Below are 13,223 nucleotides of genomic sequence, written 5' to 3'. Positions count from 1 at the left end.
GTCATCAGTGGCCAGTAGTGTCTTAGTTTGTTCTTCATATATTCGTATGTAATGTCCAAGTAGTCCCGGTTTTGTGTAAGCGTTTGCGACCACTTAAGTTCTAGAGTACACTCGATCTAGATTGTATATGCCAACAAAATTCTCTCGCGACATTTCAATCTGGGGCGTGCAAGTTCGATCGAACAGCTCGCGGGGTGTATCAGATGTGAAGACCGCGGCCAGAGCGCGCAGCCGACGGATGATACAGCAAAAAACAGGAAGAGAAATCAGGAGGATTACACTCGACAACTATGAAGCTAGTAGAAAACCTAAAAACCAGAAGCGACATCAAGAACCACGGTGCAAAACAGGGTTACTTCAATGACGAGTCTTCATATAGAGGGTGTAAAAGAAATCTCAATGTTCCCTTCATTGCAATGAATAAGAGACGAGGTGTATACGGTCGATCCTAAAACAGCGTTCGACCCAATCTTATTGGGCTGGGAAAACAGAGAATTAAGACCCAAAGACGTGTCAAAATGTTCCAAGTCAAGAGGTAACAACAACAGGCATCCCAGGAGGGGCTTGAGAAAATGTTCAGCGAGCAACAGCCTTCTGAGCATTGTGTGGGAGGATGTTGTCAGGAAGGATGAGCTCCGGCGGGATCTCGCGGACCACCCCAAGCATTGAATCATACTCCTCGTCTTTGTGTGCATACTTCTTCCTCAGCATCTTCTCAAGCTCAATCTCATCGAAGCTCTTGGCGTTCTCAGCTGCGTGGACCTGAGCTAAGTTGATATAGTTGGTTGCTGATTGGGCGATGTACGCGATCTCCTCTTCTGTAAGCTTCCTTAGGAACTTGGCAGGATTACCAACCCAGACCTAATCATGTCATGAAACCGTACACTTCACCGATCACATAAAACATGATTCTTATTATTCTAAAATGAGTTGAATATATCTGGGTTTTGAAGCAAGCAAACAGCGGCTTGATTATTAAACCCAGAACATAAAGCTTCCAAATTCAAAGCATAAACCTAAAACCTAAAACTGGAGGTCAGTACAAGCATGCCACCAGCATCATTTGGCAGTTCTCCAACAGTAAGCATCCTAATAAGTTATGATGAAACTATATTGTAAAGTAAGGCATTCTAAGTTTCTGACTGTAATTGTTCTTCGCAAAATACATGTGCTCTAAGGCTCTAACCCAAAATAATTGGGTTGCACTATTCTTTTCAGAGCTGGAGCATGCAGATGAGTAATCTTCCAAACATGTTGGTTTAAAAGTTGTCTTCATAGTATAATGAACATTGGCTAATACTTTTTGTAACAAAACGGTAGCAATTGAATGCATACTGGCCATATATTGAACGGAAAACTAGCTTAATGAGAACATAAGAAAATAACCTCTCCAGAAGGAATCCTTGTGTTCTGCTTAACAAGAGATCCTGCGCCAACCATGCTGTGCTTTTCAACCACCACTCCGTCAAGCAGAGTGGCACCCATACCAACAAAAGCTTCATCCTCAATGGTACATGCATGTAAAACAGCACTATGACCTGTAAGAAGTTTAGTTTGACAGTTGTATAATATAGTCAATCATCCAGACAAAATGAAGCCCGTCATTTAGCTGCAATAATAAGCTAAAAAGTTATTTACTGACCTACTGTAACATTGCTTCCAATTTTGGTTGGGAGGACCTTCCCGCTAATGTTAACCTTTGAAACATGTACAAGTGAATTGTCTTGTATATTTGTTCCAGATCCAATATGTATGCTGTTGACATCACCTGAAGACGAGAATAAGAAAGAACCAGAATTTTATCACTATCACTTTTGACAATATATGCAGTTCAACTTGAACATTACTACAGTTCTCCACTAACTGAACTCCGGTGGTTAATTAGCCTAGTAAGCATGCAAACTATATTAAGCATTGTTACCACGTTGACTAGTAGTGAACTAGTGATGGAGCATTTCAGTCACATAATAACCCGGTGCTAGATGCCTGTGATAAAGCTAATTCTCGAACAAAGTTATCAATCCCAGAAAACTAGTATGTGAAGCTTTAACATCACATCATTGCAAGTTGTAACTTTTGAGGTTGCCTAGATCTTAACTTTGGGCGAGGAAGGAAGCACATTATACTCTTTCCCAATATTTGAAAAAGCCAATCACTGTGACTTGGCTTTGTACCTCATGGTAGTTATGCCACTTATGTCCCACTAGCCAATGTGACAAACCAGTGTACTTCAAAAGCCTTCTCTAGACGGTAATGGAGTGTGGAGATGCGACAGGGTCTAAGTCTCAAGACTCGAAATTGTCACACTAAAATTTGGTGCCTACGATAATGAATCAAATGACTGTTTGAGTCCATTTATTTATTAGACATGTTTCTATATTTGGAAATCTAACGACAGTTCATTAGGCCGAGTGTGCCTTTGAGCTGTTAAATCATTGCTTTGCCTAGGGCATGGGGTATCACCATACTCAGAAGACCTGTATACTAGTGTGCCACTGCAGACGCAGACTTACTCCTGAAGTAGTGTTAATGTTTCACACTGCTCATATTCATTGGTAGGTTGGATGTGCGGACCACAATATAGTAATTACTGCAAAGCTCTGGGTTCATGACCATGACCAGTTTTGCATTAATTTGCCAGCTGCAAGATGAAATTACACACAACAAACATACTCTGTGAACTGAATTTCTTAGCAACGACCAATGCCAACGCCCTCTTTCAGTAGAAGTTGCACAGTAAATGAGAAAAGAGAAGACGATCATCATGACAAGGCCATGGTAACTCAGCAGAACATGCATCAAGTATAATGCATACAGTCCAAGGGTTTACCTCTCAAAATAGAGCCATACCAGATTGAGGATCCATGTCCAATCTCAACATCACCAATGACTGCTGCACTGGGAGCAACAAACACATCTCTATGGATCCTTGGCTCTTTCTCAAAAATGTTCATGATCGTACGATGCCTTGAAACTGAAAACAGAGTATGAAAGGGCAATATGCCAGTTAGCGACTAATGTTTTTCCATATCACAGAAGGCATAAATGCATAAACTAACTGATCCTTGGAGTTAAGTGCACAGCACCCAAAAGGTTTACACACATTCCTCAGCACTGTGTCCATATTATGCAAATTCCTGGTCATTTACCAAGTGAGAATTAATCAGCACCAACTACAGCACTGCGTGTGACTCGAAGAGAAAATAGCATTATTATGATGCTAGGGAAAATAATATTAGATACAAAATCACTTGAAACAGAAATGTCGGTATGAAACAAGTTGGTAGATTCTAAAGGCCAGGCTCATTTCAGCTTCCTTCAAATCATATTTCCATCATCCACTACTACATTTTTTGGAATATTGTTCCAATTTCATTCTCTCCCTTCAACAACCATCCCAAAGATGTGAGCATACTAACGAATGCGGACGCCGATTAATCAGCTCGATCTGACACTAACAGGTCCTAAAACGACGAACACGACGAACTGAACAATGGGATGAGGTTAACACTGCTCCAAATCGAAATGATTAAACCAAGACCCGACCCCATCGTTCGGAGGAAACAAGCGCAGGCTGGAGTAAGGAGGGGGCGGCGGAGGGAGAGGAGAAGAGACGGAGGGGACGGAGGCGGATGCTTACGCTGCTCCTCGACGCGGAGGCCTCCCTGGAGGGTGGATCCGAGGCGGTCCATGGCCTGCCCCGTGCCGCGGATCCACTTGCCCACCGTGAAGATCGCGCGCCCGAGGGTCCCCATGCGAGGTCCTCCTCCTCCTCCTGCACGCTCGCTTCCTCCTCCGCGTGCCTGGGTGGGTGGGGCTCGCCGCCGTCCGCCGCACGCGGGTGTGGGGTTTGATGGTGTGAGGTGAAACGGGGGTCGGAGAAGAGGAGCAGCGAGGAGGCAATGGGGACTGTAGGAGAGAGGAGGCCTATGACTCTGGGCCAAGGTATTGGGCCGTAAATGGGCCTGTCCAGCCTAGTTGCAAGGATACAAGAGCCTACTTAGGTTTTATTTGGATGGGCCGAAACCCGGCCCGTTTCCTGTGGATATGCTTTACTCACACTTCCTGCACTCCAGGCCATATTCTTCTGTGGCGGGTTTTCTCCGACAGGATTCTTCATCTCTGACCTTAGAGGGAAGTCATAGGTGGCAGGCAGTGGTGGCAAACGAGGGAGCGAGGCGATGGAGGACAACTAGATGAGCGGTTCTGGGGTGGGAGCTAGAGGGAATGGTGCCAGTTGGCATGGCGAGAGCGGCGGCCGTGGATTTTGTGGCAGGGACGTGGCCATAGATAGGTGGAGCGAGGGAGCAAGCGCAGTGTGGAGTGATGAAGTGACGAGAGGAGAAGAAGACGGATCGTTGGAGAAGATGAATAGTGGACATATGGATTCATTTGCAGACGAATTGCAAACGAATCATGTGGCTAGAGCATCTCCCAGCAAACGAATCATGTGGCTAGAGCATCTCCCTTATTCACTTGTCGGTATGCCACTTGGTAACTTGGATGCTAGTACCGGCTCCCGGCCTCAGGAAGCAGGATACAGCCCACAGCTGGTGGCCTGGTGCAAACGAATTGCGCTAGTAGCCCGCGGAGGCAGAGGAGCTTGCGCCGGCTTCCACCGTGACCTCCATTGCTTGGGATGGTGTTCGAAGTTCTACTTGATGTGTCGGTGACGCCAGCACGTGTGCTCTCATGCATTCTCGCAAAATTCTTACGTGCTCGAACGAGGAGCTTGGCAAGCCAACCATCATGCGCTCTGCGTGGGTATGATGGAATTTAGGACTTTGTGTCTTTGGGAGTGCTTTGAATTTAGATCGAAGACACTGTTCTCTTATATTATCCCCTAAAATTAAATATTTCATAGGCAAGGTGTAACATTCCAGTTTTTAGCCAAAATTCGAATTTTAAAATCAGTTCAACATAAATTATTTCAAGTATTGTTTCAAATCAATTCAAACCAAAATCTCAAAATCTTTTTTTCTTTTTTCTTGTACTCTTAACCTCAATCCCTCCCAACCCGGCCACCCTATCTCTTTCTCTCTTTCTTTTTCCCTGGCTCGGCCGGCCCATCCTTCTTTCCTTTTCCTCCAGCCCAACTCCCTCTCTCGACCCTCTCTCTCTTGTTCCTCTCGCGCGCCAGCCTAGCCCGATCGGCCGTCTCCTTTCTTCCTCCTCTCGCTCACGTCCGCCGATCCCACTCACGCCTGCTTCTCGCGCCGAGCTTGCTAGCCGTTGGCCCCCATCGCCTAGCCAACCACCACCACCTGCCAACCATCGTCATCACTGCATCGTACCACCATAGGAGTCGCCGATTCACATCGTCGCTCACCGAGTCCCTGAGGCAAGCTCTCTCTCTCTCTCTCTCTCTATCTCTCTCTCTCTCTCTCTCTCTCTCTCTCTCTATATATATATATATATATATATATATATATATATATATATATCCCTCCCTTATCTCTTGCACTCCTTGTTGTCTCCCCCTCTGCCGTTGGTGCCATTGTCGATCTCCTCTTCACAAGCCGCCACCGATCAAAATGACCTCGCGGAGAGCTTCACCGAGTTCCCCTCGACCCTCCTAGCCCCTCTGTTCAGCTCCTTCATCCCTCTCTTGGGACACCACCGAGCCGTCATGGCCGCCAGAGCTCCATCACCGACGTCAGGCACCGTCGATGCTCCACCGGCCAAACCAAGCCCATAGATGCCTTCCCCGCACCTAATACGTGCTTCCAGTACCCACAAACCCGATCCAAACCACCCTTTCACGAGTATCACATGTTGACGGCCGCCGTTCCCATCTCCAATGAGCAATCGGCTCTGTTCCAGCTGTAGCTCATCAACGAGATGCTCCCCAGCAGCTCCGTTGTGCCATGTCGATCAGCGTGAGCCTTTCCTCGTCCCAAACCGAGGTCGAGAGCCGTCGGCGATGCACTCTCTGGCGAGCCTCCGCCGTGGATCCCCTCGACATCGCCACCCCCGCACCGCCCCACCGTGTTGTCATCTCCCTACCGTCTCCCACCGTTTCCCCTCTCTCTGCGTGTGTAAACCCGGTAGGTGGGACTAGCCGCTGTCGTCGTCATCCCCGCCATCGCCTCTCCTCGGGCCGGAATGAGCCGCCTTGGCCCATAGGCCAGTTCAGCAGCCGAAGCCCGCCTCTACAGAAGCTAGCCCACAAAAGCACAGTGCCCTTACTCTTTTTTTCCCCAAAAATCAATTTATAGAGAATATTTTCCCCTTTTCCTTTTCCCGATTTAAATTACCGATCAACTTTGGAAGCCCATATCTCCTCCATTTCAACTCCAATTTCAGCGATTCTTCCACTAATATTCATCTAAATTCAAAATCTATCTATTCATACCAATTTCATATTTATTTGCATATATTTGTATTTATTTGTGTTGTTTGTCTACCACGTTTTAGAAACCGGAGAGTTCGAGGAGGAGGAGGAGGAGTCGGGAACACATGACTTCGAGTAGGACCCCCACGCTTTAGCTGGCCAAATTGTTATCAAACTGAATATAATCTTGGTAACCCTAGGACATTCATCTCAGCTAATTTATTTACGTTAAGATAATTACCTAGTTACTAGTATGTTTAGGACTGCAGTCGTTACTGTTTCTTCATGTTTAATCACAATTAGTTTTATGAAATATGTGAAACTTGGTGCTTAGTGTTGTGTGAGTTGTTGGGTTGGGAATGATCAGCGGTTGTTGTTATCACCTAAGAACTTGTTAGAGCTACGGCAAATTAAGGTGTCCGCAGGGAATGCCATGGGAGTTTGAGTGTTGCCTGTGTGGCAGACTTAGTGTGAAGATATTTGCCTTGACTCGATTAAGGATCGAGTTGGTGTGATACCCTACCTAGTCTTTACCATACAGTCACTCGATCATGTATGTGGCAGGGGTTAGTCTAAATCCCACCAACTAGTCTACTGGTTGTCTAGAGGCAGGTGTGCAACGAAAGGCTATAGAGCAGGTGCAAGCAGGCACAAACTTGGCGACATGGTTGGAGGCCTAGTTAAAGGTCAGGAACCCCTGGTTAGCTCCTGTAGGCAGCCAGTGTGATGATGTTGTGGTGGGTAATAGTTTTGTTAAGTCGCATTGCCACAGTGGTGGTATGTTGTCAAACTCAACTTGTGGGTAAAGTGTACCACTCTACAGAGGTAAAACTATTCGAATAGCTGTGTCCACTGTCATGGACGAACTATGATTTGATCACAACAACTAGCATAGGATGTGTGTGTTTCCTTAGGGTGTGAGTGAGTAAGGTGTGCCGTTTTTGGAAATAGGATCGGTAGTGTGCCGTGGGTTGTCGTGGATGGGGTGTTCGGTAATATTAAAACTTGGACCCTGGTGATCTTCCACCATGGCCGAACAACCCTTTCCCCTTCATTTAATTATGATATTATGAAGATTTTACGAAATTTGCTTTATGAAAATAAACCATTGCATGTGTAAACTTGTATCTTTATCCTTGTTGATATCATATGCATGTATTTATACCCCTTGATGTAAGGCAAGGGTTGTAACTTGCTGAATACATTTGTACTCACTCTTGCTTGTGATTTCAGAGGACGATCTAGGTTTCACCGAAGCAGACGGTGAGGCTGACGAGTAGTACTCGATCGCGTCCGCACCCGAGTTGCGTGTGGAAGTGACGTGTCACCATGTTGTTTCTACTGTGCTCTCTGATGATGTGGATCCTATTGATCGCAGGAATCCTTTATATATTATTAGGATGGTGGATCTATTTCACCACTCTCCTTGTTATATGATTATATTATCATCTGTTGTAAGACTCTTATTTACCAGCAACTGATTTAGTGACTGGTATAATAAAGTTTTTAAGCATCAAGGATAACCTGAGACGCTTCACAAGGCAACCAAGAGTCAGTTTGGCAGAGCTCCAACTCTAAAAATTCTTGAAGCTAGGTATTCCTAGCTTCAGAAATTCGTGGAGCTAGAGATGTAGGTACATCAAAAGTATTTAGATGAATCATTTTGTTTCTATTTTAATCTAAAAATAGACTTAAACTACTTTATATTAGCCTAGAAACTTAAGATTTAACGTGTAGCTAGGAGTCGAAGTCCTGCCAAATAGAGCATGAATGTGTAAATAGTTGCTAATCGACACTGTTCATGTTTCATATCTGTCAGCACTGTGCCTGGTGACCCAACTGAAGGCATGAAGCAGATTCCAAATGGCGCGCCAATACAGACCAAGCAGGTCGTCAGGGTGAACCCGAAGGTGTTTGGGCCGGAGTGGGCCTTGTAATCGAAGTGTTGGGCTTTGGCCTTGTAACTGAGGCGTGCGGCGCGCGCGCATGTGCTGCTATATAGCGTAGCTGATCTGGAGAGGAGGCATCAGAAAATGTATTAGAACAACTATTTTCTTCTTCAAGCAAACCTCTGCCCTCCTTCCAATCTCTTTTACTCCGAATCTATCATGTTCTTCAAGTCTACCTACCCTGATGCGTTAACAATATCCAATCATGCCATACATCGCATCATTTCTTCTTTTGCTTTAGCCACAAGATTGGAGAGCGTTACATACCCAATGAGTCCTGCATTCCCCAAAAAGAGCCTCTAGTTTTCAGCCTTTTCATGGTATCTCTTCTACCATGGTGAGTGCTTCCATCGTTCGGCATTCATCGTTCGGAATCCAGTTGAGTAAAAGGGGAGCCTAGTGGATGCACACTTGGGAATTGGGATCTCGTTGATAGGGAAGATTCAACAACCAAATACAGAGAGAAATACGGACTATAGTCGGTACATGTTATATACTGGCCAAATATCACACATTGACACAGAACTTTGAGCCTTTTTTTAAAAAGAAAGCCAAAAGCTGAGAGTTTTGATTGCGTGATAGGTATTGGTTACTTACCTTTGAAGATGATCTTGAGAAATTTATTCGTGCAAATATACAAATATTATTTGATATACTTCATCTAGATACCAAATGTTCAACACTGAAATAATCCCAGGATTCAACTGATCAGAGAAAGGCAATAGAGTAACATATAATAACTGCTTATATATATGATATATCATTTGTCCTCATTAGGTTTATTCTAACTCCTTTATTAGCTAGCTTTCACATAAGCAAATATAGTAACAACTGCTTTCACATTAGCAACACTTACACAACACGACTCTAGACATTGCAACTCAAGTTTTTTTTTAAAACACATATACGTGTCATATCCACGATCTGTGTTTTTTTAAAAAAAAATGGGCTTTAATTTTTTTCACTGCCCCGGTCTTTATTAGGCCATGTTTGTTTCAGTTTCGAATTGTGGCTTTCAGCTTTTACAATCCGAAGCTGAAATAAACAGACAGCTTTTGTTTATAGCTTTTTAAAATCTGCTGGTTGGATTGTGGGAATCTGAGAAGCTGGTTTTTCTCAACTTTTGATAGATTGTGAAAATCCATTTTAACAAACTGTCCATAAATTTTTTTTAAAATCTACCATTAAAAACTTTTCATAATCCACCTTTTATAAGCTGCTTTTCAAAAGCTCTAGCTGAAACAAACAGACTCTTAGAGGCCATATGAAGACTGGCACATTTAAAACATAGCTGATAAAGATGCGAGAGCTGAGATCGAACCCCAGACTCGTAGGTTTGCTCCCTTTAGCTTACCAACCGAGCATTCGCTCGTTGGCTATGATCTGTGTGTTTGATGGCTGTCATGTTCAACGGACGGACAGCAGCTGTTTAGCCCTCGCCACAAAGGTTCGCTGGCCTCCATTACCCCCTACATCGATCGCCCAGGAAGAAGATGCTGTCGCATTTAGATCGACGACACTACGTACTTTGAGTTCGTATAGTTTCACAGCAAGAATTATGTATTCGCCATCATACGACAATACGATTCCAACTGGTGATCAAGCAGACGAGGCGGACGCTTTGCTCTTATCCATGAATGCCTTGATCTCCTTCACGAGATTGCCGGCGTCGGGGAGCTTGGGGAACAAGAAGAACCCATGAATGGCTTCCGGGAACTCCACCACCTGCACCGCCTTCCCCTTCTGCTGCAGCAAGTCGGCGTACCGCCGCTGCCAGTCCTTCTCCGGGTCGAACCCGCCGATCACCACCATCGCCGGCGGGAACCCCTCCGCCAGGTCGGCGTTCTCGCTGGTCAAGTGCGCGGCCCGGTGGTTCCGGTCGGCGCCCTCCGGCAAGAACGCCCTCCATGACCAGTCCGAGCGCCGCATGTTCACTATCGGCGCCACACCCTCCAGCCTCCGTTCCGACTCCGTCCGCTCCTCGCCGCCGAAAAACGGCTGCACCAGGATGGTGCCGGCGAGGCGAATGGACTTGGATTTGGCGGCCGTCCAGCGCTGCGCCACGTGGTGGGCGATGTTGCCGCCGGCGCTGTCCCCAGCGACGAAGCAGGCGGAGAGGTCGACCTGGACGGCGGGATCTTGGAGTCTGTTCTTCTCGAGGTACCCGAGCACGTCCACGCCGTCGTCGTAGGCCGCGGGGTAGCGATGCTCGGGCGCGAGGCGGTAGTTGACGGACAACACGACGGCGCCGAGCTCGCGGCAGAACCGGCGGCACATGTTATCGTACGGGACCGAGGCCGCGGAGAGCAGCGCGAAGCCGCCGCCGTGGAAGTAGACCACGACTGGGAGCGGGGACTGGGCCTCCGACGGCTTGAACACGCGCGCCCAGAGGCCGCGCGACGCGTCGACGTCGACGTCGTCGGACCGGACGCCGAACTTGTCCGGGCGCGCGCTGGCGCGGACGTGGCGGTCGACGAGGGAGAAGAAGCTGCGGTTGACAGTGCCGTTGAGCCGCTGCGCGACGCTCGCGGCGGCGACGAGGCCGAAGATCTGGAACCGCACCGTCCACGGCAGCGCCGGCGCGCGCGCCGTTTCTTGCCTCTTGCTGGCTTCCATCTCGCGCTCTCGCTCCTGGCGCTACACTTGCTGTACGAATCTTATCCTCCCTCCGCGTGCTGAACCCATCCAACGCAAAGCCAACCAAACCTCACCCACCGATCTTTCTAGGCTGAGGCTCGGGGACTGGTATACGCTGTCCGAGGAGTCGCCGTCGGCGGCTTGCGTCGCTCTGGTTGGCTGAGGAGTCGCCGGTGCAAGTGCAAGTAGAAGTAACATTTATACACTAATCGATATGGTATCGGCGAGCCGAGCAGAGTCACACACTCACACATCAGATGACACCCGTCCGTGAAGACGATCGGCTGGGCATAGGGATGGCAACCGGGTCAATTCCGACCGGACAATACTTTTCCATCCTCATTTCTATTTAATTACTGGGAGAAGTTTTCTTCTATTTTTATTTTTCGGTAATTTTATAAGAATCAGATCCCAATAAAAATATAAAATTAAATCATACTTGATTATTTTTATATATTAACATTGTATACATATTATAAATAAGTAAGTTATCAATGTATACGAGGGTAATTAATATAAGATATGTTAAATATTATATATTATCATACTTGATTATTTTTATATATTAACAGTGTATCCGTAGTATAAATAAGTAAGTTATTGATGTATAAAGGGTAATTACAAGATGGATTAAATATCGTATATTAGACAACAGAATATAAAAGTAAATTATTGTTTTCTACGTAATATAATGTTTGTATATTTATATACTAATAACATATATATATATATATATGTGTGTGTGTGTGATATCAGGATATAGCGAGGAGCGGAGATGAGGAGTGGTTTTCCGTCTCTGTCCCCATATAAATTTGCGGGAATTAAAAATTTTCATATCCATTTTCTAATAGAGAAATTTTCCGCAAATTACCGGAGAAGGGAGCCCCATTGCCAGGGGTGGATCCAGCGCATGTCAGTCTGGGCTTCAGCCAAGGTTATGTATCCAAATCATCTTTGTATTTACTGTAAAAACAATAATTTTTTTATTTAGTCTAAATTTAAATGGATCAGTCTAGAACTTAACCCACGACTAGTTCCGCTCCTGCCCATTGCCAGCCCTGGCTGGGCCTGGGCGTCTAGTTGTTCCGGCAACTTCTTGGCCTTCAGCTAATTTCATCTCGTTTCTGTGTTCTTCGATGCGCGTGTGAGCACGCGAGGTAGCCTATGATTTGAGGATGTGAGATGGACCTGTCGGTACGATTCGTGATCCCACTTAAGCGATCATTTATGCCACCATCTAAATCATCACCTGCCAATCTGTCATTCGCTCAACCATATATACACACGTACATACGGTGAATCTATTTTATACATAGACACATTTTAGTTTACTATTGTATCATCCTCCAATTAGACCATCTCTAACGAAGACGGTATCCGCTGCCGCAAAATCCTGTAGAATGTGATTTGCTGATTCTAGCGTTTGCTTCCTTCTCCAACAGCTACGGTATACTTGCTTTTTCCACGCTACAGTGAAACAGGTTGAAGACGGGAGTCGGTAAATTTGCGGTCGGATACTGCTCCCGTATCACTGTAGCTAGCGTATGCACGTGGGTCCAGGAAGAGGAGGAGAGTAATAGAAGTTAGGAAATATGATAGCTGTTGAAGATGAAAAAAATAGAGGATATTGTAATAGTGTTAGAGGATGATGTAATAGTGTTACAGGGGATGAATTTTTAGAGTTTCTGTTGAAGATGGTCTTAGAACCCAAATAACTGTCAGTTATAATATGCTAGTTAGATCAGTTATAACCACGTATCTAGAAGTACATAATTTCAATATAAAAAGCTAACAAGTTGCGTTTTAGATTATACTATGATTACAATCGTGTTCTTTAGGTTATACACTATTAGGAAAGGAATTCGTTAGGGGTTATATTTATTTATAATGCAATTATAATTTATTTTTTTTACGTTTAATTATAACTTTCTGTCTTGTATATTGTAATTTTACTATTTTTTAATTGTAACTAAAGGTAACGTAACAGTAACTATAATTAAGTGTATATATATATATAGAAAATAGTCTGGAGTACAGACTCCCTACTATGATATACCACATAAATAAATTAGATATACTTTTTTTTTTATCATATACTCATTCTAAGATACTCCAATGTGAATTACATAATATTTGTTTTAAAAAGTTCATCAATTTTAATAGATTTTAATAATACCTCTATATTTGTACAAAAAATATAATATACTTAAAAAATATATACAAATCACTAAAAAAGTATACATATTACTTGGATGATCTTATATACTAACATGCTCCGTGTATATAACATTTATCACATGAGA

The 13,223-nt window shown here is 44.8% G+C and overlaps 2 protein-coding genes across 2 annotated transcripts; both read right to left on the bottom strand.

Moving 5' to 3' along the window:
* Positions 1–376: 376 nt before the first annotated feature.
* On the bottom strand, positions 377–3,901 carry LOC133893253 (gamma carbonic anhydrase 2, mitochondrial-like). The gene is made up of 5 exons (XM_062334234.1): positions 3,641–3,901; positions 2,831–2,974; positions 1,643–1,768; positions 1,387–1,538; positions 377–861 (listed from the first exon to the last, which is right to left on the bottom strand). Exons 1-5 carry the CDS (start codon positions 3,753–3,755, stop codon positions 577–579), a joined length of 822 nt encoding a protein of 273 aa, XP_062190218.1. The 5' UTR covers positions 3,756–3,901; the 3' UTR covers positions 377–576.
* A 5,875-nt stretch (positions 3,902–9,776) lies between these two features.
* On the bottom strand, positions 9,777–11,102 carry LOC133893312 (probable carboxylesterase 18). Its single transcript, XM_062334308.1, has one exon. The coding sequence runs from the start codon at positions 10,897–10,899 to the stop codon at positions 9,883–9,885; it is 1,017 nt and encodes a 338-aa protein (XP_062190292.1). The 5' UTR covers positions 10,900–11,102; the 3' UTR covers positions 9,777–9,882.
* Between the last annotated feature and the right edge of the window lie 2,121 nt (positions 11,103–13,223).

Source organism: Phragmites australis, chromosome 15, assembly GCF_958298935.1.
Source record: "Phragmites australis chromosome 15, lpPhrAust1.1, whole genome shotgun sequence".
Lineage (NCBI taxonomy): Eukaryota > Viridiplantae > Streptophyta > Magnoliopsida > Poales > Poaceae > Phragmites > Phragmites australis.
Note: the sequence above shows the minus strand (reverse complement) of the source record. Positions and strands in the feature narration are given on the sequence as shown.

What these genes read in the sequence shown, in the direction of transcription:
- LOC133893253 (XM_062334234.1), bottom strand. Translation starts at nt 3,755, where the DNA reads ATGGGGACCCTCGGGCGCGCGATCTTCACGGTGGGCAAGTGGATCCGC. An exon ending in CCTCCGCGTCGAGGAGCAGC is followed by an intron (nt 2,975 to 3,640) that starts GTAAGCATCCGC and finishes CTCTGTTTTCAG; the next exon opens with TTTCAAGGCATCGTACGATC. An exon ending in TGGAAGCAATGTTACAGTAG is followed by an intron (nt 1,539 to 1,642) that starts GTCAGTAAATAA and finishes AACTTCTTACAG; the next exon opens with GTCATAGTGCTGTTTTACAT.
- LOC133893312 (XM_062334308.1), bottom strand. Translation starts at nt 10,899, where the DNA reads ATGGAAGCCAGCAAGAGGCAAGAAACGGCGCGCGCGCCGGCGCTGCCG.